The sequence below is a fragment of the Lithobates pipiens genome, unplaced genomic scaffold (genome assembly GCF_037356315.1).
Source record: "Lithobates pipiens isolate NorthernLeopardFrog02 unplaced genomic scaffold, aLitPip1_a1.2 Scaffold_16, whole genome shotgun sequence".
NCBI lineage: Eukaryota > Metazoa > Chordata > Amphibia > Anura > Ranidae > Lithobates > Lithobates pipiens.
Genome location: NW_027507748.1, coordinates 118,983,960 through 119,006,730, shown reverse-complemented (window position 1 = coordinate 119,006,730; position 22,771 = coordinate 118,983,960). Strand labels below are relative to the sequence as shown.

General features: G+C 43.9%; 1 protein-coding gene across 2 annotated transcripts in view; it reads left to right on the top strand.

Moving 5' to 3' along the window:
• The first annotated feature begins 1,605 nt into the window (after nt 1–1,605).
• The window catches only part of TP53I13 (tumor protein p53 inducible protein 13), a 92,666-nt gene continuing 71,500 nt past the window's right edge, over nt 1,606–22,771 (top strand). Inside the window, exon 1 of one of the 2 annotated variants that reach the window (XM_077480359.1) lies at nt 1,606–1,771. In XM_077480359.1, coding sequence (XP_077336485.1) covers nt 1,694–1,771 — 78 coding nt within the window. In that variant the 5' untranslated portion in view covers nt 1,606–1,693. The remainder of the gene's footprint in view (nt 1,772–22,771) is intronic. The other variant, XM_077480358.1, reaches the window with a different exon arrangement.

The following is a 22,771-nucleotide window of genomic DNA, read 5'->3' as shown; positions in this document are numbered from 1 at the left end:
GGTAATTGAATTTGGGGGACCCCCACGCTTTTATTTATTTATTTATTTAGTTTTTTTTATCAATGACTTTCAATGAGTGTTCTCTGTATTACGGAGCCGACAATTCATTATAGCTGCGAGTGATTTTAAAGGACTTTTTTTCCTGCATAAATGACACTTTGTGCAGGGACAATTCTAAGCACAGGAAACATGCGCCCCTTCACAGGCATACTATAGACAACCCCCCCTACGAAATTTAAAGGAATATTACACTTTTATTGTTTCACTTTAATCATTATTAAAATCACTGCTCCCGAAAAAACGGCCGTTTTTAAAACTTTTTTTTGCATTGATCCATGTCCCCTGGGGCAGGACCCGGGTCCCCAAACACTTTTTAGGACAGTATCTTGCAGAATCTTTTCTCTCTGTCAAATCTTTTTTCTCTGTCGAATATTTTCTCTATATAATCTTGGACTAATAGAGGTAAGGTTAGGCACATTCGAACACAGGTTCTATAGACACAGATTGTTGTCAGAGTCATGTCGAATCTCCTATTCTATATCGAACTGTTGTAACAATGAAAACGAAAATAAAGCATTTATTTATGTCGGATCTTTCGTTTTTCGGATCTTGTGCTTTCGTTATCGTTTGTCAAAACGAAAACGAAAATAGCTGAAATTCGGACGAAAATGCATTCGGACGAAAACGAATGCACATGTCTAGACACTGGTGCATGTAACAAGATGTCTGCTTGCTGCCTTCGCACTGTAGCTTTACTGTGGATGAGTCAGGGGGTGAAACAAGATGACGCTTCCGTTACAAAATCTGCCGCAACCCTGCCGCTCTAGTGGCGGGGGGGGGGGGTGCGGTGACTGATGGTCACTAATCTCTGCTTAAGACCCCTTTCACACTGCCAGCGTTTTTTCAGGCGCTACAGAGCCTGAAAAAAACGGCTCGATTCACTCCAATGTGAAAGCCTGAGAGCTTTCATAGTGGGTGGTACGCTGGCAGGGCGTCAGAAAAATTCCTGCCAGCAACTTCTTTGGAGCGGTGAACTCGCCGCTCCTCCCCATTGAAATCAATGGGGCAGCACTGTGATACTGGTGGCATTTAACCCCTTTTTGCCCACACCGCTAGCGGCCAAATAGCGCTGCTAAAATGACAGTAAAGCAGTGCTAAAAATAGCGTCTCTTTACCGCCGACACTCGGGGCGGCTCTTTGTGAAAGCCATCTAAAGAAGAACCAAGCACGGAGTGCTCAGTGGCCATGTGATCATTCAGTTCTCAGTCTTTGAGCCAGTGGAAGAGAGCTGAATAGAGGTAAGTATGTTTCTTTCACATCCCTCGCCTTCAGTATATAAATGACTCCCTCTGTAAATATCAGCCTTTCTCTATACAGTGCACCAGCTGCACTCTACACACCTAATCAGCACTCTGCATGTAGGTAAGCAGCACTGTATCAGCCAACGTGCTCTCTTGGTCCCGCCCTCTCTCCACCTCCTGGGAGGAAGCGTGTCTTATGAAAACATTACACCGGGTTATGTGACGCGTTGTAATTGGTGGGTGGAGCGCAGAGTAAGCCAATGTGGTTCAGCTTGGATGGCTGTTCTTCCGCTGATTGGTGAAGACGCGGCCCGGCTGGAAAGCGATGACGTAGCGGTGACGCGGCTAGCGGCAGGCCGAGTCTCCAGGATGTTAAGCTGAGAGCGGCCGGGATGTGGCGGGTGTGTGCGCTGTGCGCTCTGCTGGTCTCCCCGGTGCCGGTACGGAGCTCCGTGTGTGATGATGGGCAGGTGAGAGGAGCCATGCTGTGCTCTGTCTGCAGCTCTGTTACTTCCCCCCCTTCATACTGCATGAGAGCTGTGTTATGGAGCGTGCATAGACTTGGGCTACAGGCAAAACTTGTTTAATTTTGGATAGAGTGATGGGTTATAACCTCTGTCAGTTCTCACAGTCTCTCCATGTCCCCTTAGGGAGCTTTCCCTTCACTTCCTGTCCCATAGCCAAAACAGGAAGTGGGTGTCACCCGAACTAGTGTCCCCATTGGAAGATTTCGCACAACTCCTGGTGACAATCCAAAATCTGGGATTTTCTATCCCCACAGGGCAAATTAATCTCCCTAACTGGGACACAGAAGGCAATATAAACCTGACAGGGGTTCTAATCCCCTCCACTCTAGCCAACGCTAAAATAAGATTTACCTTTATTTACACTTTAACCACTTCACAATGAGTGTATGTGCACATGCAGCCTCACGGATATGGATCTTTTATATGTACCACTGTGTTTTGTGCAGAGAGAGCGATCTAACACAGCTCTGATTGGCTATGATTATCAGTCACTGTAAAGCCCGCTGCTGTGCTGCTTTTTTTTTTTCTCCTCCTCTTAAATGAAGAAAAATATACATTGTATACATACGGGATACGTTATCCACTGCAAGCCTTTCTGGCGCTTTCTGTTTACATGTCAAAATCAGTATATATTTTTTTTTGCTAGAAAACTACTTGGAACACCCCCCCCCCCCCCACAAAGAAAAAAAAAATAAAAAAAAAAAAAAAAATATATATATATATATATATATATATATATATATATATATATATATATATATATATATATATATATATATATATATATATATATATATATACATATATATATACGTGTGTGTGTAATATGTATGATTAGGGCTGCGGAAATTAACGATCAATCGTTAATTTTTTTATTTTTTTTTGATCGATCAAAGTTCTTCTGATCAGTACTCGCCTCTCCGCCGGCTTCAGGGAGGTCCGTTGGATTTATGTCGATGTCTGTGACATCACCAGACACCTCCCACTTCCCCAAGTGCCTCTGTCTGCTAACGAAGGCAAAAGGGGGGGGAGGAGTCCGGTGGCGTCGATGTCCGTGACGTCACCGGACAGCCTGGACAGTGATGGTAAATATGGATGTGGTTAACTGGGATCATTCAGTGAGCTAAGTGTAGGCAATTTTTTTTTGATAACCTCCGTTTTTAACATTGTTGTCCTTAGAGGCTGATAAGCTGTGATATTTTTGCCGTGTGGATCGGCTTCTGCTGTTGCCTTGGCGGCGCTTGCTTTTGATTGATGTGTGACGTCCTAGCCATGCCCGGCTATGTCCGGCTTCGGCTGTTGCCATAACAACAGTGCTATTTAACCACTTCCCGACTGACGCATGACGATGTACATCGGTAGAATGGCACGGACAGGCATATCAGCGTACAGGTACATCCTTTTTTAAGAATGCCGCCATGCCATCACGTGCGCGTCGGTCGGGACCCTCGTGAGTGTCACGGGGAGATACGGAAGTAAACAGCATCTCCACGTTGTGCCTAGTAACAATTGACGCTAATCTCTGCTCCCTGTGATTGGAGCAGAGATCAGTGTTCACTAACACAACCATGCCCCCCCCCAGTTAGTAACACGCCCCTAGGACACACTTAACCCCTACACTGCCACCCCCTGGTTAACCCCTTCACTGCCAGTGTCATTTACACAGGAATCAGTGCATTTGTATAGCACTGTTTGCTGTATAAATGACAATGGTCCCAAAAAATCTCAGATGTGTCCGCAATAATGTCGCAGTCACAATAAAAATCGCTGATCACCGACATTACTAGTAAAACATTTTTTTTATAAAACGAACCCCTATTTTGTAAATGCTATAAATTGGTAATCGCTTATTGCGTTTTTTTTTTTTCTATCAAAAATATGTAGAAGCAAAAAAAAAAAAAATGTTTTTTATATATTTTTTGGGGGATATTTATTATAGCAAAAAGTAAAAAATAAGTTTTTTTTTTTTTTTTTTTTTTTTTTTTCCCAAAATTGTCACTCTTTTTTTATTTATAGCGCAAAAAATAAAGACTGCAGGGGTGATCAAATGCCACCAAAAGAAAGCTCTATTTGTGGGAAAAAAAGGATGTCAATTTTGTTTGGGAGCCACGTCGCATGACCACGCAAATGTCAGTTAAAGCGACGCAGTGCTGAATCGAAAAAAGCCAGCAAAATGGTCCGGTCTGAAAGTGGTTAAATAGACTGTAGAGTGATGTCTACTATAAAGTGACTGACAGTCAATATACTAGATAAGTTTTATAATTAAAGTTAAACTAACTTTCTAAGTTTTTCTTAAAGTTTATTTAAAAAGAAATGACTTGCGTCAGTGCTACAGTTTGAATTTAAAATGTATGTGTGTGAACTATGAATTTAAGTCATGGATTGTGGAAACTAACTAGTGTCGGGTGATTGTATATAATGTATACCATATTTACCACTGACTAATGCAGAGTTGCAATGCAAGATCAGCTAAAAGTAGTTGGATCTGTATGTGCGTTTTATAATTCATCGAAATTAGTCGATTTAAATCAAACACGAAAACTTTCATCAGTAACAGCCCTAAAAAAAACACACCTCCCCATTGAAATGCATTGAAAACACAGCAAGACTGCATCAATAACACACGTGTTATGTTGTTGAAACAAATTACCTTAACCACTTGAGGACCGCCGTATTGCCATTGTACGTCAGCACAATGGCACAGGCAGGCATAATCACGTACATCTACGTGATTGCCTTCCAGCGGGTGGGGGGTCCGATCGGACCCCCTCCCGCTGGATACGGCGGTCCGGTTCGTTCCAGGAGCGCTCCGTGATGAGGGGATGGCCACCCCCTCTGGATCGCTCCTGGCCAATGAGAAGCTTCCTCCCCTGTGTATTGTTTACACAGGAAGGAGGAAGTGATGTCATTCTCCTCGGGGCGGTCTTTTTGACCGGACTACGAGGAGAACAGTAAAAGTAAGTGTGCACCAACACTACACTGACATGTAGGTACACACAGGCACACAAACCCCCCCCCGATCCCCGCCCCCCCTCCCCCCCCAGTCACAGTGTCACTGAATGCATTGATCATTTCTTTACTGATCAATGCATTCAGTGTCAGTTGTGACAGTAAAAACTGTCAGGACAGTTAGTGTTAGGTCCAGGGTAGCCCCCTATCACCCCCCAATAAAGATTTAACCCCCTGATTGCCCCTAGAGTTAACCCTTTCACCCCCTTTTGCCAGTGTCACTAAGCGATAATTTTTCTGATCGCTGCATGTGTCGCTAGTGTCGCTAGGTAGCTAGTTATTTTTTTAGGTTCACCGCCAGGTTTTTATATCGCTAGGTACCCCGATATACTACCCAATAATGTTTTTAACCCCCTGATTGCCGCTAGTTAACCCTTTCACCCCCTTTTGCCAGTGTCACTAAGCGATCGTTTTTCTGATCGCTGCATTAGTGTCGCTACAGTCGCTAGATAGCTAGTTATTTTTTTAGGATCACCGCCAGGTTTTTATAGCGCTAGGTACCCCGATATACTACCCAATAATGTTTTTAACCCCCTGATTGCCGCTAGTTAACCCTTTCACCCCCTTTTGCCAGTGTCACTAAGCGATCATTTTTCTGATCGCTGCATGTGTCGCTAGGTAGCTAGTTATTTTTTTAGGTTCACCGCCAGGTTTTTATATCGCTAGGTACCCCGATATACTACCCAATAATGTTTTTAACCCCCTGATTGCCGCTAGTTAACCCTTTCACCCCCTTTTGCCAGTGTCACTAAGCGATCGTTTTTCTGATCGCTGCATTAGTGTCGCTACAGTCGCTAGGTAGCTAGTTATTTTTTTAGGTTCACCGCCAGGTTTTTATAGCGCTAGGTACCCCGATATACTACCCAATAATGGTTTTAACCCCCTGATTTCCGCTAGTTAACCCTTTCACCCCCTTTTGCCAGTGTCACTAAGCGATAATTTTTCTGAACGCTGCATCAGTGTCGCTAGGTAGCTAGTTATTTTTTTAGGTTCACCGCCAGGTTTTTATAGCGCTAGGTACCCCGATATACTACCCAATAATGGTTTTAACCCCCTGATTGCTGCTAGTTAACCCTTTCACCCCCTTTCACCAGCGATCACAGTATAAGTGTCACTGGTGACGCTGGTTAGCCAGTTAGTTATTTAGGTTCCCCGTCAGGTTTTTATATAGCGCCAGGGACCCCCATATACTACCTAATAAAAATTTGAACCACCTGATTGCCCCTAGTTAACCCTTTCACCACTGATCACCGTATAAGTGTTACGGGTGACTCTGGTTAGTTTGTTTTTTATAGCATTTTATATTCAAATCCGGAAGGCAGTGCTTGGTTTTCGGGGTCCCGTACGTGGCTAGGCTCCCAAAAAGTCCCCCACATGTGGTATCCCCGTACTCGGGAGAAGCAGCAGAATTTATTTTGGGGTGTAATTTGACTTCTGCCCATAGCATGTGTGAGCAATATATCATTTAGTGACAACTTTGTGCAAAAAAAAAAAAGTTTGTAATATTCCCGCAACTTTTGGCAAAATATAAAATATTCCATGGACTCAACATGCCTCTCAGTAAATAGCTTGGGGTGTCTACTTTCCAAAATGGGGTCATTTGGGGGGGTTTTGTGCTATTTTGGCATTTTATGGCCTTCGAAACTGTGATAGGTAGTGAGGAGTTAAATCAAAAATTTGCACCCTTAGAAATCCTGAAGGTGGTGATTGGTTTTCGGGGTGCCGTGCGCGACTAGACTCCCAAAAAGTCCCACACATGTGGTATCCCCGTACTCGGGAGAAGCAGCAGAATGTATTTTGGGGTGCAATTCCACATATAACCATGGCATGTGTGAGCAATATATCATTTAGTGACAACTTTTTGTAAAAAAATTTTTTTTTTTTTTTTTTTGTCATTATTCAATCCCTTAGGACAAAAAAAATAAATATTCAATGGGCTCAACATACCCATCAGCAATTTCCTTGGGGTGTCTACTTTCCAAAATGGGGTCATTTGGGGGGGATTTGTACTGCCCTGCCATTTTAGCACCTCAAGAAATGAGATCGGCAGTCATAAATTAAAAGCTGTGTAAATTCCAGAAAATGTACTCTAGTTTGTAGACGCAATAACTTTTGCGCAAACCAAAAAATATTCGCTTATTGACATTTTTTTTACTAAAGACATGTGGCTGAATAAATTTTGCCCTCAATGTATGACTAAAATTTAGTTTATTCGATTTTTCTTATAACAAAAAGAAGAAAATATCTTTTTTTTTCAAAATTTTCGCTCTTTTTCCATTTATATCGCAAAAAAAAAAATCGCAGAGGCAATCAAATACCATCAAAAGAAAGCTCTATTTGTGGGAAGAAAAGGATGCAAATTTCGTTTGGGTGCAATATTGCATGACCGCGCAATTACCAGTTAAAGCAGCGCAGTGCGAAATTGCAAAAAGACCTCTGGTCCTTAAGGTATTTATTGGTCCGAGGCTGAAGTGGTTAAAAACACACCCATAAGCACAGTAAAATCACATTATCGGCACCTTTTGCTCTATCGGCATAATACAGAAAACAATTTTTGGAGATGTATACTCTCTCCCTAGAGAATAAAATAATGGGTTTTGCAATTTTTTTTTTTTTTTTTGTGCAGCGTTTTCTCACACAAATTTTGGGAAAAAAAAATACGCTTTGATGAATTTTTAATGCACACAAACACAATATAATAACTAGAGGTCGACCGATGCCGATTATTTAGAAATCGCAGGGGCCAATGGCCGATATATAGTGCAGTTTTTTTTTTTTTCCTTTCATCTCATAAAATCTAAGTTGGACACCTTTCACACTGGGGCGCTTTTGGGCTAAAAATAGTGCCTGTAAATTGCCTTCAAAACAGCTCCCCTGCAGTCTCAGTGTGAAAGTCCGAGTGCTGAGGCGATGCACTGGCAGGACATTAAAAAAAAAAATCCTGCAAGCAGCATCTTTGGAGCGGTGTAAACCGCTCCTCTACCACTCCTGCCCATTGAAATGAATGGGCACCGCTGCGGAAGCGCATGCAATGCGATTTGGCAGCAGTGCTTCACAATCGCATTTAACCCCTTCCTCGGCCACTAGCTAGGTTATAAGTGCCCCGCTAGCAGCCGAATAGCACCGCTAAAATGACGGTAAAGCGCCACTAAAACTAGCAGCGTTTTACCGTCAACGCCTGCCCGCTCCAGTGTGAAAGCAGCCTTCAGTAATAAGAGATACAGAAATGTTTTTTACATTTAAACATTTATTAAACAAAACAAACCTCCAATCAGTTCACTTGTATGTATAATTTAGATAAAAAAAAAAGAAAAAAAAACACTATACATTAAATACACAAAAACAGGTACTCAAAACTTTTGGACGAAAAAAAGGGCTAACTTTACTTTTTTTTTTTTTTTTTTTTATCGGTGTATTTTTTCCCAAAAAATTGCGTTTGAAAGACCTCTGCGCAAATACCGTGTCACATAAAATATTGCAACAACCGCTATTTTATTCCCTAGGGTCTCTGCTAAAAAATATATATATAATTTTTGGGGGTTCTAAGTGATTTTCTAGCAGAAAATATAGGATTTTTACTTGTAAGCAACAAGTGTCAGAAAAGATTTAGTCTTTAAATGGTTAAATTGAGAACTTTACACAGGGAGTTCAGTCCATTGAAGAAGAAACATTGTATCTCTTTGATCCTTTCTTGGCAGACTGCCCAGAGAGGAGGAAAGCAACTTACATTGACTTCTATTACAGAAGTCTTTTGTAAGTTGATATATTATCAGCACAATCGGCCAATGGCGATTATTTAAAAAATGCCAAATATCAGCCGACCTCTAATAATAACCAATTTTTTGGGTAAATTATAAAAGATGTTACGCTGAGTAACTAGATACCTAACCTGTCACGCGTTAAAATTGTACATGCTCAAGGAATGGTGACAAACTGTGGTATTTAAAAATCTCCATAGGTGAAGCTTTAAAAGCCAGTTTAGTGTTACACAGGTGGTCTGGAGCTAGGATTATTGCTCTCGCTCTTATGTTTGCAGCGTTGCCTCACACGTGTGGTGTGATCGCCATTTACATATGTATGCAGGACCAGAGAATGTATTCAACTTTTTTCATATAATTGGTACAGGTTTTTGTCTGGGGGAAAAAAAAAAAAAGTTAGAGCAGGAGTTCGCATGCTCAAATGAAAAAATACATACAAAATAATTCAACACATGACATCACTTCTGAAGTTGAATTCTGTCACACGAGAATTTTTGTATAAAATGAAACCTCTTCACTTTCGACATGAGACTAGTATGCAACAAAAAACGGATGAAAATTTGTCCAATAATCTGATCATGTTTTTGAGGCTTTAGTTTATCTTTATAACCTTTTAAATGATTCCAATAATGTTCTCCACCATCACAGTACAGTAAAATGTTTACCTATAGCCTGCTAAGTAAATTGTTTTTTCTTTTCCTCCTCTCAGTAAAATGGGGAGACCAACATCTAGAGACTGGAAACCTTTCCACAGCACAGTTTCTGCTGAGAGAAAAGCTTAAATTTCCAAATATTGTGAGAAGAATAAATCTTTTCCAAATGCTACAAGGATGACAAGACACATCCTTGCATGCTAGAGGTGCCCTAAATACATTAAAAAAATACTTTGGAATAAAATGATGAGGACCATACCGAGAGTGCAAGTAGCCCCCCCCCCCCCCCCCCCCCACACACACACACACACACAGTTCTGATTCCAGAAACACTCTTTTTCTGCTTCTTCTGGATCATCACAAAGTGTTTCTTCATCAGCAGCATCTTCAAGTGAGGAAGTGTTACAAACCATGGGCTCCCAAAAATACACTATCCCTTCATTTATAGATAAAACGACACCTGAAAATCAGGAGAAAAGTGATCAAGCTCTTGTAAGAGCAATATACAGCGGGTAAAATGAAGTATTGAACATATCACTGTTTTTCTAGTTAAATAGATTTCTAAAGGCGCTATTGACATAAAATTTTAACCACTTGTCGGCAACAACCCATGGTATCCATAAGTTCAGAAATGAACAACGATTTGAAAGGTTCCACTGCTGAAACTAGACTGTGACATGTCATGCGATATTTGAACTGTCAAATCACATGAAAAATCATATTGGTATGAACTAGGGCTACAATGGATGCCGGGGCTGGCATGTAGGGATAAATACTTGACACTACGCTCTTTCATGTGCTCCTTGCTGCAAAGGCCAGGTATATGTTGGGGTGGTTGCTATTTTTGTACTGTTGGTTAATTGGTGAGGGGTGAACTGGATACCTTCACTGCCATTGTGTGCTTGCTGGGTTTCCAGTGCGTCACTATACCTTTAACTGCTTCACGCTGGCACCTCCCAGCCCTTTAAGAGGTTTATAACTCTGGGAGGCGGGGCTGGTCTTAAGAGCACATGATTGGCAGTCACGTGATCCAGTTAGGCACACCGCATGTGTGCTATCGGCACAGCTGTATTGCCAATGATTCACTCAAATATGCGGCCCCTCTGCAGCAAGGACCATGTGACGAGAGGCAGCATATTTGTGTGTGGCCCGCTCCAAGGGATTAAGGAGGAGTGTACTTCCTCCAGGCATACCCGCCCTTAATCTGTGTGTGTAATAATATATATATATATATATATATATATATATATATATATATATATATATTATAATTATTTATTTTATTTTTTTTTCAAATGGGTGGGGTTACTTTTCTCTTCTTTTCTGCTATTGAAGCACTGTCTCAGGGTGGGCTCCCAATTCTCCACCGATATAAAGATGAGACACGTGCTCCGATGCAATCCTTTTTTTACTTGATCAATTTTGAAAACATGCAAGCCACTGTACAGTTGCGAGCATCACTGCTCTTCATCAGGCTTATCTGACTGTGTAACATACTGCCAAAACTCATATCTTTATCCTAGACACAAGGTGTGCCCCACAGGTGTATAACCCAATTATCAAATCAATTGTACGTTCCTTAACCCCCTAATGCTACATAGCAAACAAACCAATAAAAAAATAAACGTGAACATTACAGGTTGGGGTGGTTGCCTTTTGTACAGTTAACTACTTGCCAAAACAATACCATTCTTCCCTTTTTTTTTTTTTTTTTTTTTTTTTATTCTTACATTTGTCTTTGTTCATGTTTTTGCAGTGCTGCTGATTTCCTGCAGCACAGTTGCAACTACTTCATATCTACACCTCCATGAGACTTCTTTTTTTTTTTTTTTTAAAGCAGACCTTGTAAAAAAAAATAGCAGCTTCAAAGTAGGGGGGAAAAAAGGAAATTTACTACTTGTACTTGCTACCCCCAGCCACCAATTTGCATTGTGTGATGTCAGTCCTGATCTGGGGAATGCCGAGTATCCCATATCTCCAGCACGGTGCAGAAGCAACTTCTGGTGAGACTTGGTATTTCCAGCGTTCCCTGGCATCTCCCCAGGATTGGTCTAGTTGCTGTGGGAAGAAAGAAGACAGTAGGTCAAGATTGTGTGTGTTTTTTTTTTTTTTTTTTTTTTTTTTTTTTTTTTTTTTATATGCTCTTAGAACAGGTATCCACATTTCCACAGTAGAAGACTTCCTCTCATTTCACATTCGGTGACGAGTACAATTTTGGATATCTAACGTGTTCTGTCCCATGTACAGAACCATCAGTGGATTCGTTGCCTATTGGTAAAGTTGTCCTTGGACTGAAGCCACATGATTACGTGTATCTTTTAGCAGAAGATGTGGCTTATTAACCGACTGATTCTCCTAACTTGTTGGTTTTCTCTGAAAACCAGTTTGTGAACCTCTTGTGTCCACCCGGCAGTGTCCATGTAATGGAAACTTTTCTTATTGACCTTTTCCAGCACAATACGATATCTGTAACCACTTTAGAGCTCTGCTGATAATTTTCAGAGCTTGCTTACATTTGGAATAACTTGCTGCATGTAGATTCTGCAACCCTTTGTCATGTTTTATTTCTATGCAAATCAATAATACTCACTAATGCCCTTTCACCTGTGTATTTACCACTGCGCTTCCAGCAAAAGAACCCTTCCCCACTAAGAAGCCACTTAAAATAATGTGTAATGTCTGTGTATTTGTTCCTGTTATAAATAATTGAAACCCGTGGCACTAAACCAAGTGACTATTACACCACTAAATATTATACTACAAAGTGCATCAAATGTAGCTAAAAAAAAAAAATATTAATAGTAAATAAACATTAACCACTTAAGGACCAGGCCTCTTTTTCAGATTTGGTGTTTACATGTTTAAAACAATTTTTTTTTTGCTAGAAACTTACTTGGAACCCCCAAACATTTTATATTGTTTTTTTTTTTCTAACACCCTATAGAATAAAATGGCGGTCATTGAAATACTTTTTTTCACACCGTATTAGCGCAGCAGTCTTACAAGCGCACTTTTTTTGGAAAAAATTCACTTTTTTGAATAAAAAAATAAGACAACAGTAAAATTAGCCCAATTTTTTTTTTTGTATTGTGAAAGATAATGGTACGCCGAGTAAATTGATACCTAACATGTCACGCTTCAAAATTGCACCTGCTCGTGGAATGGCGTCAAACTTTTAGCCTAAAAAATCACCATAAGAGACATTTAAAAAATTCTACAGGTTGCATTTTTTGCGTTACAGGGGAGATCTAGGGCTAGAATTATTGCTCTCGCTCTACCAATCGTGGCGATGCCTCACGTGTGGTTTGACCACCGTTTTCATATGCGGGCGCTACTCGTGTATGCGCCCGCTTCTGTGCGCAAGCTCGTCGTGACGGGGTGTTTTTTAAAACCTTTTTTTTCTTATTTTTATTTTTTTTTTAAATCAGAGAAAGCTTATTGAATAACAACAAAACATTTATTTCACCACTTCACATGCCACATCGTCCCATCCTCCTCATATATTGACACCTTATATTCTAGCTGTACCCTGATTCACCCATACAGAATCATTTACAGTGGTTGTCTAACAGTCACTGCCCCCCCCCCCCCACTCTAACTTCACTTCCCTTGCTCTTATCTCAGCATTCTGTCCATAACTAGATCAACCGGTGAAAGGCCAGGAGTATCCAACCAAAGTGCCCAGAGTTTCTCAAATTTTTCCGGTCGCCCTCTGTGTTGAAAAATTTACTTTTCCATCCTAATAGTATCCCCCATTTGGGCGATCCATTCCCCCAGTGTTGGAGGCTCGGTCGCCTTCCAATGCCGAAGAATCATCTTCGGTGCTTGGAACAGGGCCCTGGCCACGGCCTGTCCACTATTGTTCCCTATGGAAACGTCATCTAGGATCCCAAGTAGACATGGTTTCGGGTCTGAGGGTATGGTAATCTGGAACACTCTGTTAATAGTGTCCAGTACCCCTCTCCAGAATAGGTGTAGTTTGGGGCATCTCCACAGCAGGTGGATCAAATCCCTGTGATCACTTGCGCACCTGGGGCAGTCTGGGTCCTGTCGCACCCCCATCCTAAACAGCCTGTCAGGCGTGTAGTGTACTCGGAGCACAATATATAATTGAGATAGCCGCTGGGCCACATTTAACGAGCAATATTGTACTGCCTGTAGTGCCTCCTCCCATTGCTCATCCTCAAATGTACCACAATCCCTCTTCCATTTATTTAGTGCCATCTGCGGGAATCCTCCGAGGCAGGCAGTTAGGACCATAGAGTAAGTTCTGGAAATAAATCCCTGGAACTGTTAAGTTAGCCATAGATCGGAAGATCGGGGCCGGTGAAAGAGCCCACGGGGTCCCTCCCACCTGCGCCTTCACTGCATGTTGCAGTTGTAGGTAGTAGAAAAGCATGGACTGCAGTAGGTGAAATCTCTCCCTCAAATCGGGGAAGGTAGTCAGCCTCCCTGCTGTAAAAATTTGTCCCAAATGCGTAACCCCGTGTCTCCTCCACCAAGCACCACAATCCGGCAGTAGTAGCTCCTCATAGTGCCTATTCTCCCATATTGGGCTGTACTCAGTGAAGCCCTCCACCCCCTGTATTTGTCGTAGTTTATTCCAGATTTTCTGCATAAGAGCATAGGTGGGCAATCGTTTGTTTGATTTTGCATAGGCCAAGGCCTCCATTCCCGAGGGTACATCGCCGTGGCCAGAGGCCAGACACATCAGGGCCTTAACTGGGTCCAAGCATATGGTCTCCTCCTCTCCCCCTGTCCCCCCCCTGCATAGCCCTTGCTATATGCTGTGCCTGTGCTGCCAGGTAGTAGGCCCAAGGATTAGGGAGGTCGAGGCCCCCCCGCCTCCTTGGACCTTTGTAGTTGTTCTAGTTTAATCCGTGGGGGTCTATCTAACCAAATGAAAGCTCTAAAAATTGAGTTAATAATGCAAAAGAATTTAAGAGGGATTACCATAGGGGTATTGTGCAGAATATATAGACGTTGGGGCATAAAGATCATCTTTATCAAGTTGACTCTTCCGACCAGTGACATCTTAAGACGGGACCAAATTTTAGTTTTGTTTCGAATTCTATTTAAAAGTGGGGTAGGTTAAGGGAAATATAGTCAATAGGTTCAGACGTGACCTGTATACCCAGGTACTTCATACCTGTGGACACCGGCACGCCATGTATTATCCGACCTCCACTGTCCGGATTGGCATCCAGCAGCAGCAGGGAGGATTTGGTCCAGTTTATAGTCAGTCCTGAATAAATGCCAAACTTTCCTATTGTCTCCATAGCCTCCCGCAGGCAATCAGATGAGTCTCCCAGAAGTAGCATGGTATCGTCTGCGTATAGCATGATTTTTTTTTTTCCTGAAATCTCCCATCCTGGAAGCCTCGTATCCTCTGGTTTGCTCTAATCAAGGATGCCATGGGTTCGATGGCCACGGCAAAAAGGAGGGGCGACAGTGGGCACCCTTGCCGAGTGCCCCTGTGCAGGGTGAATGGGGCGGAAATATGTCCCGCCTCTCTGATAGTCGCCCGAGGGGAGCAGTATAATAGCTTCACCCATGACAAAAACCCTTCGCCGAAGCCAAACTTACCCATGACAGCCCATAAATATTCCCACTCCACGCTGTCAAACGCTTTGTGGGCGTCCAGAGAGAGCAAGGCCCTGTCACCCACATTCTCTCCTTGTGTTTGAAGATTTAGGTAAAGCCTACGGAGATTAATGTCTGTAGACTTTTGGGGCATAAAACCTGCCTGGTCCGAGTGTATGATGGAGAGATAACCCCATTCAGTCTCAAGGGCAAAACCTTGGCCAGGAGTTTGATATCACTCTGTAAAAGTGATATCGGTCTATATGAGCCCGGGTCTAAGGGGTCTTTACCTGGTTTTAGGAGAAGAACAATGTTAGCCCTGGTCATGGAGTCAGGCAGGCTCTGGCATTCCCTTGCGTAGTTAAGAACCCTCAACAGGCGGGGCAGAATTGCCTCCCCATATTGTTTGAAGACCTCCATTGGGAGACCGTCGTCCCCTGGGGCCTTTGAGTTCGGAAAGAGCCTAAGAGCCCCTTGCAGTTCCTCCAGACTAATTGGAGAGTCCAGGAGTGCTCTGTGAGAGTCGGAAAGTTTAGGCAGTTCAATTCCCTGCAGGTAATCCCTTAAGTCAGTGGTCGAATAAGTCGCCCTGGATTTGTACAAATCAGAGTAAAATCTCACCAGTTCAGCCATAACCTGAGTTTGGATGTTTACCAGCCTCCCCCCCCCCCCCCCCCTCAGTGCGCAACGCTCCAATAGACGGGGACATCTGGGAGCCAATTTTGGCCAAAAGGCAGCCCGTTTGCTCTCCCTCCTCATAGAAGGCCTGCTTGTTGAAAAATCTTTTCCTGTCAGCTGCTTCCCTGGAAATCCGGGTAACCGCCTCCTGCGCGGCAAGCCACGCCACCCTAGCTGCCTCAGAGGGGTCGGCAATGTAATCTGCCTCTAGTCGACTTACCAGTCGTTCTGTCTGCTCCCTGATAGCATGTAATTTAGATTTAATTTCCGTCACCTCATTGATCATGAGTCCCCTGAGATACGCTTTAAACGTCTCCCATGCAAGCCTTAAATCAGGGTGGTCCTCATGTCGTCTCCAAAACTCAGATGTCAGTCAACACCCTGTCATGAGAAGGAAATGGATTAAGCCGAAACGCATTGAGTTTCCATGGTGCCCTCGGCAAATCCGTGGCCAGCTTGGCAAACAAGGAAACCAATAGGGGCGAATGATCTGATATACCCCTCGCCAGATATTTAATGTCCTCCAATAAATGTGTCGCTTGAGGTGAGCAGAGACGCAGATCAATTCTCGACAGGGAGAGGTGGGTCTTCGAAAAACAAGAAAATTGTTTCTGTAGTGGGTTACGATTGCGCCACGGATCAGCCCATCCAAACTCCTCTGTAAACTTCCGCAGTGCTGTTCGAGCCCTCGTGCTGGAAGCCGCCGGAGGCAGATGCTTTTCCATAACTGGATCCATGTAGCAATTGAAGTCTCCCACAATAATAAAGGGTACATCCGAGTGGCCCAATTGATACATCAGCAGGACCCTCGTCACCTCTGTCGTGAAAGGAGGTGGCACATATACAGCAGCAATTATACAATGCAATTGGTAAATTTTACACAGTAGTATCACATATCGTCCCTCAGCATCTATCAATTTGTCCAACAGTTGAAAATCTATGGCCTGATGCACCAGCACACTCACCCCCCTGGAATACGAGGTGTGAGTGGAATGGAATGCACTACCCACCCAGGAAAATCCCAGGCAGGAGATCGTCTCCGGCACTAAGTGAGTCTCCTGCAGTGCATAAATGGCAGGGGAGTATTTCTTAAGGATAGTGGTTACCATAGATCGTTTCAGAGGATTCTGAACGCCCCTAATGTTCCAAGACAACAAAGATACAGTACTCATTAAGATAATCACTCATAGACATGATAGGGTAAGGCATCGTGTGTACCCTAGGCGCTTTAGGGTGTGCATATGTGTGGGGCGCCAAGTGTGACAAAATCGTGATACCTGAGTTCCAATTGAAGGAGTCCGCTGTGGCATGAAAGGCGAAACGGCATAAAACACAGTTCCTCCTGTACGCCTGCCGGTTCCTACTCAAGCTGAATCTGCGGCAAGAACAGATCAAAAAAATAAGAATCATAACTGCTAAGCAAAAAATCTCCCAGTCCCCGTGGGTGCATAGAGGGTAACACTCTCCAAAGAGTGAGAGTGGTCTCTCCAGCCGACAGAATAGGGGGTAGGTATCATTCGATTGAATGGGGGAAAACCGAGATAAAGGGTATACAAAAAAACGTGGGTTGAACATACCCAAAACTCCAAATGTCTCTGGTTAAACTACTAAATGTTCCAATCCAAAGTGCTACTTAACTGTATTCAAATTAACTTCACTTGCTCTCATCGCTTGTGGAATAACAGTAGGTAATGGCTTCCCAGCCCAATTGTGTGATGATAACCGCTATACGATCGTGCTTAGATGGAGGTCTGGTCAGTCTCCTTCTGCTGCATTTCTTCCCGCTTGACTGATAATGTGTTCGTTGGCATCCAACCACGCGGACGCCTCGGCAGCCGCCTCAAAAAAGTGGGATTGGCCCCCCGCCGTAATCTGCAGTTTCGCCGGGAACAACATGGCGTATGTTGCTCTAAGCCTTTGCAATTGTTTTTTAACATCAGTGAATCTTGCTCTGCGCTTCTGTATCTCCGCCGAGTAGTCAGGATAGAATGATGTGCGTGCCCCGTTATATTGGACATTGCGTCGCTCTCTTGCCTGGCGCAGCACTATTTCTTTATCTTTAAAGTTAAGTAACCTGGCTATCAGTGCGGGGCGGGTGCCCTGGTGGAAGGGGCCTGGGCGGTACCCTGTGCGTGCATTCAACCGAGTACAATGGTGTGAACACATCTTTCCCAAACACCTCCAATCGCCATTGTGCAACAAAGTCTGTGGGGTCCCTACCCTCTGTCTTCTCGGGGAGCCCCACAATACGGATATTATTCAGTCTCAGGCGATTTTCAATTTAGTCAGATTTAAGTTCATTTGCTCTAGCAATCCTGGCTGTAATTTGCGTATATCTCAGCAGGGGTGTCAGCTTGTCCTCTATCTCACTGATGCGGCCTTCCGCCGCGGTGGTGCGCTCCCCTTGTTTTCTGTAGATCATGCCTAATAAACCCCAGTTCTTCCTTCAGACCACCAAACTGATCCTGCAGAGTATGAACTGAAGCTGTGCATCACTGTACTGCCCTTAGTATGTCTGCTACGGAGGAGTGAACTGCTTCCTCTCCCTCATCCTCCTCCATGTCACGAAGGCTCTGGCTGGGGGACGCTACAGGGCCCTGTGCGTTGCTCCCCTCCTGCTGAGTGTGAAACACTGCAGGGGTGGCAGACATGTCCTCCCCACTCCCCTAGGCCGTCTGGGACACTATTTTCCGAGCGTAGTATAGCATGTCCCTCGGGGGGGTCTTTCACTGTGCTTGTAGGGGTCTTAGGAACCTTACCAGAATCTTTATGCTTCTCCTTGCCACGAGCACGCTGTGAGAGAGGAGCTGCGGTGCCATGTTGGGAATCTGTGTCCCGGCCTCCTTGTGTTTTCGGGTCATCATGATCTCCACAGACCTTGGCAGCGACTCCAGGCACACCAGTGGGGACCCCTGTGCTGAGTTCAGCCCGATTTTCGGGTGTTTTAGCTGGCTGGGAAGAGGATCTTTGCAGGATCAGTGTGGGAGCTCCGTGATGCATGTCCTCTCACATGCCGGTCTCGGCCACGCCCCCTTCTTATTTATTTTAATTGATTTTATTTTTACACTGTTTAACCACCTTCAGACCGGACCATTTTGCTGGTAAATGACCAGAGGTCTTTTTACAATTTGGCACTGCGCTGCTTTAACTGGTAATTGCGCGGTCATGCAATGTTGTACCCAAACAAAATTTGCGTCCTTTTCTTCCCACAAATAGAGCTTTCTTTTGATGGTATTTGATTGCCTCTGCGATTTTTATTTTTTGCGATATAAACATAAAAAGACCGCAAATTTTGAAAAAAAAATGATATTTTCTACTTTTTGTTATTAGAAAAATCCAATAAACTCAATTTTAGTCATACATTTAGGCCAAAATGTATTCAGCCACATGTCTTTGGTAAAAAAAAAAGTCAATAATTGTATATTTATTGGTTTGCGCAAAAGTTGTCACATCTACAAACTAAGGTACGTTTTCTGGAATTTACGCAGCTTTTAGTTTACGACTGCCTATCTCATTTCTTGAGGTGCTAAAATGGCAGGGCAGTACAAAACACCCCCAATGACCCCATTTTGGAAAGTAGACACCCTAAGGAAATTGATAAGTGGCATGTTGAGCCCATTGAATATTTTATTTTTTTGCCTCAAGCGATTGAATGACAAAAAATAATTTTTTTTTTTTTTTTTTACACAAAGTTGTCACTAAATGATATATTGCTCACACATGCTATGGGCATATGTGAAATGACACCCCAAAATAAATTCTGCTGCTTCTCCTGAGTACGGGGATACCACATATGTGGGACTTTTTGGGAGCCTAGCCGCGTACGGGGCCCCGAAAACCAAGCACCGCCTTCAGGCTTTCTAAGGGCGTTACAGTTTTGAAGGCCATAAAATGCCAAGATGGCACAAACCCCCCCCAAATGACCCCATTTTGGAAAGTAGACACCCCTAAATTTAGGGGTACACTAGTGAGACTAGGTAATAAATGGCGGGTGCCCTGAAACTATAAAAAAAATAACTAACCAACCAGCGTCACCTGTAACAGTTATATGGTGATCACTGGTGAAAGGGTTAACTAGGGGGCAATCAGGGGGCTTTATGCGGTAGTATATGGGGGTCCCGGGCGCTATAAAAAGCTGCGGCGAACCTAAATACCTACCTGCCTAACTAGCGTCACCTGTGACACTAATACAGTGATCAGAAAAACGATCGCTTATTAGGCTGGGTTCACACTGGAGCGATGCGGGAACGCCATGAATCCGCGGCGGGTTCCCGCATCGCATGCCTCCCGGCGGCAGTTCACACTGCCCTATGCGAACTGCTGGGAGTGTCAGTGAAATGTTAATGACACCCCCAGATCAGTTCGCATATCGCAGTGCGATCTGCAAACTCGGATCGCATGGTGTGAACACCCATGCGATCCGATTCTGCTGCAGGCCAAAAAAAGGGTCCCGTGCGAATTTGCGGCGGGTGCGACACAAATTCAGCCATACTATCTGTATGGCTGAACTCGAATTCGCACAGAGATCGGATGTGATTTGCACTGCAGTGCGGTGCGAATCACATTCGTTCTCATAAACCGCTGCAATGTGACCCCAGCCTTAGTGACACTGGCGACGGGGGGTGATCACGGGGTTAAACCTTTATTGGGGGGGTTAGGGGGGCACATTAGACCTAAAGGGGGCTAACCCTAACTGCCCTAACAGTTATTACAGTCACAAATGACACCAATGCAAAAAAAAAAAAAAAAAAAAAAAAAAGCAATTGGTGTCACTGTGACTGGGGGGGCAGGGGTAATTGGGGGGTGATCGGGGGTAAAGGGGGGGTGTGAGTGTGCCTGGCATGTTCTACTGTGTAGTGTAGTGCTTGTGCAACTCACCGATGCTCTCTCCTCGGTGCCGGAACGAAAAATACCGACACGGAGGAGAGATTACATCACTTCCTCTCCTGTGTTTACATTACAGGAGAGGAAATGATGTCACGGGACATTTTCATTCGTCGGGAGCGATCGCGAGGGGGTGGCCATGAATGAATGGCCGTCCCCTCATCCGGGATCGCTCCCGAACGAATACCGACCGCCGCAGGCACCGGGCGGGGGCCCGATCGGGCCCCCGACCGTCGGGCAGGCAAGGACGTACATGTAAGCCCTTATGCCTGCCCGTGCCATTCTGTCGACGTACATCGTCGTGCGGCGGTCGGCAAGTGGTTAAAAAAAAAAAAAAAAAAATCACTTTTATTCCTATTACAAGGAATGTAAACATCCCTTGTAATAGAAAAAAGCATTACAGGTCCTCTTAAATATGAGATCTGGGGTCAAAAAGTCCTCAGATCTCATATTTGGACTAAAATGCAAAAAAAAAAAAAGACATTTAAAAAAAATTATACCTTTTTAAGAGGTATGGGCGGAAGTGACGTTTTGACGTAGCTTCCGCCCTCCTATGGTATAGAGATGAGTGGGGGCCATCTTAGCCTCACTCGTCTCCATACCCAGCTAGGAAAAGGACCCGATTGCCTCCGCCGCTACCGACAGCTCCGGTAAGCGGCGGGAGGGGGGTGGCACCTCTCCCGCTGCCGATAGCGGTGATCTCACGACGAATCCGCCGCAGAGACCACTGTTTATTGTATAGACGACCGGCGCCTGAAGAGATGTATATCTCGCTTGTGGCAGCAGCTGCTACCGTTGCCGAGATATCCCTCTTCAAAATAGGACGGACATCCGCGTGCGCTGGTCGTTAAGTGGTTAAATAAAAATAAATAACCCAGTGAATACGTGATAGTTCACACTATACATTTGCACTCCTCAGGGAGTATTGCAGAGCATATGCAGTGTTCATACAATGTTGCAAAAGTCCGTGAGTCTCCAAAACATATTTCACTTTAACAAGCAATATTGATCAGTGTTTTTTTCTTTTCTCTCTCAAACCGCCTTTCCTTCACCACACTGCTGTGAAATGTGATTCCTCTCCACGCCTCCTCCACACACTGACATGTTTCGTCATTCACTTGACTTAATAATGGAAAGCCATGATTAAGTCAAGTGAATGACGAAACATGTCGGGGCGTGGCTACTAGGTAACTGAGAGTGAGAGGAACCATCGGACGGCTCACGTCTATCTTCACCAAGTTGCTGGCGAGGCCAAAGAGCGGTGATAGAATTAAAGAGTGTGTCTCGCATTCCCTGGGTCTGCTAAAAATCGCCAATGCTTTGGCAATCAGCTGTGTTAAAGTGTGCTGTGGCTTGACTTATTTGGCATGGTTACAAGTTTTTAAATGTAAGTGTAACTTAAGAGGATCTTCTTATGTGTGATTAAATTTTTTTTTTTTTTTTACGGTACCACGCTATGGGAGCATTTCCTTTTTTCTATTTCATGAGAGCACTGTCTATGAAAGTGTCAATTGGGTCAGCTTTTCTCCCACTGAAGTGAAGGATTATATGCCTGTCATCCACATCCCTGCAAAAAGGGTTTGGAAAGCACTTTTGTGCCAAACACGTTGAGTGTGAGGCTGATTTAGTCGGTGAGTTAATTAACATAAGGGGTAGAGGAATCACATTTCACAGCAGTGTGGTGAAGGAAAGGCAGTTTGAGAGAGAAAAAAACACTGATCAATATTGCTTGTTAAAGAGGAAGTAAACCCTGATGGGTTTACTTCCTCTTTTTTTTTCCCTGCAAAGGTAAAGCATAATGGACTACTATGCATCGCATAGTAGCTCATTATGTGTCACTTACCTGACACAGGAGCCAGCGAAGTCGCCGCTGTCCCCTGTAGTCCGCCGCATCCATGTTGCTTGTGGCGTCTCGCAGCTCCGACGAATCACAGCAGGGCAATCGCGATGACGTCACTCCCGCGCATGCGCACGGGAGTCGCGTCTCGCAGCTCCGCCGCTGCCATACGGCGAAGCCGCGATGACGTCACTCCCGCGCATGCGCACGGGAGTCGACAAATTTGGCAAATCCATTCTCCGTAGACAGCGGTGCCCATTTTCGGGCAAATATCTCCTAAACCATATAGGTTTAGGAGATATTGCTTGGACCTACAGGTAAGCCTTAATCTAGGCTTACCTATAGGTCCAAGTTGTTTGGAAGGGTTTACTTCCTCTTTAAAGTCAAATATGTTTTGGAGACTCAGACTTTTGCAACATTGTATGAACACTGATATGCTCTGCAATACTCCCTGAGGAGTGTTTAAATGTATAGTGTGAACTATCACTTATTAACTGGGTTATTTATTTTTATTTAATGTTTATTTACTATTAATATTTTT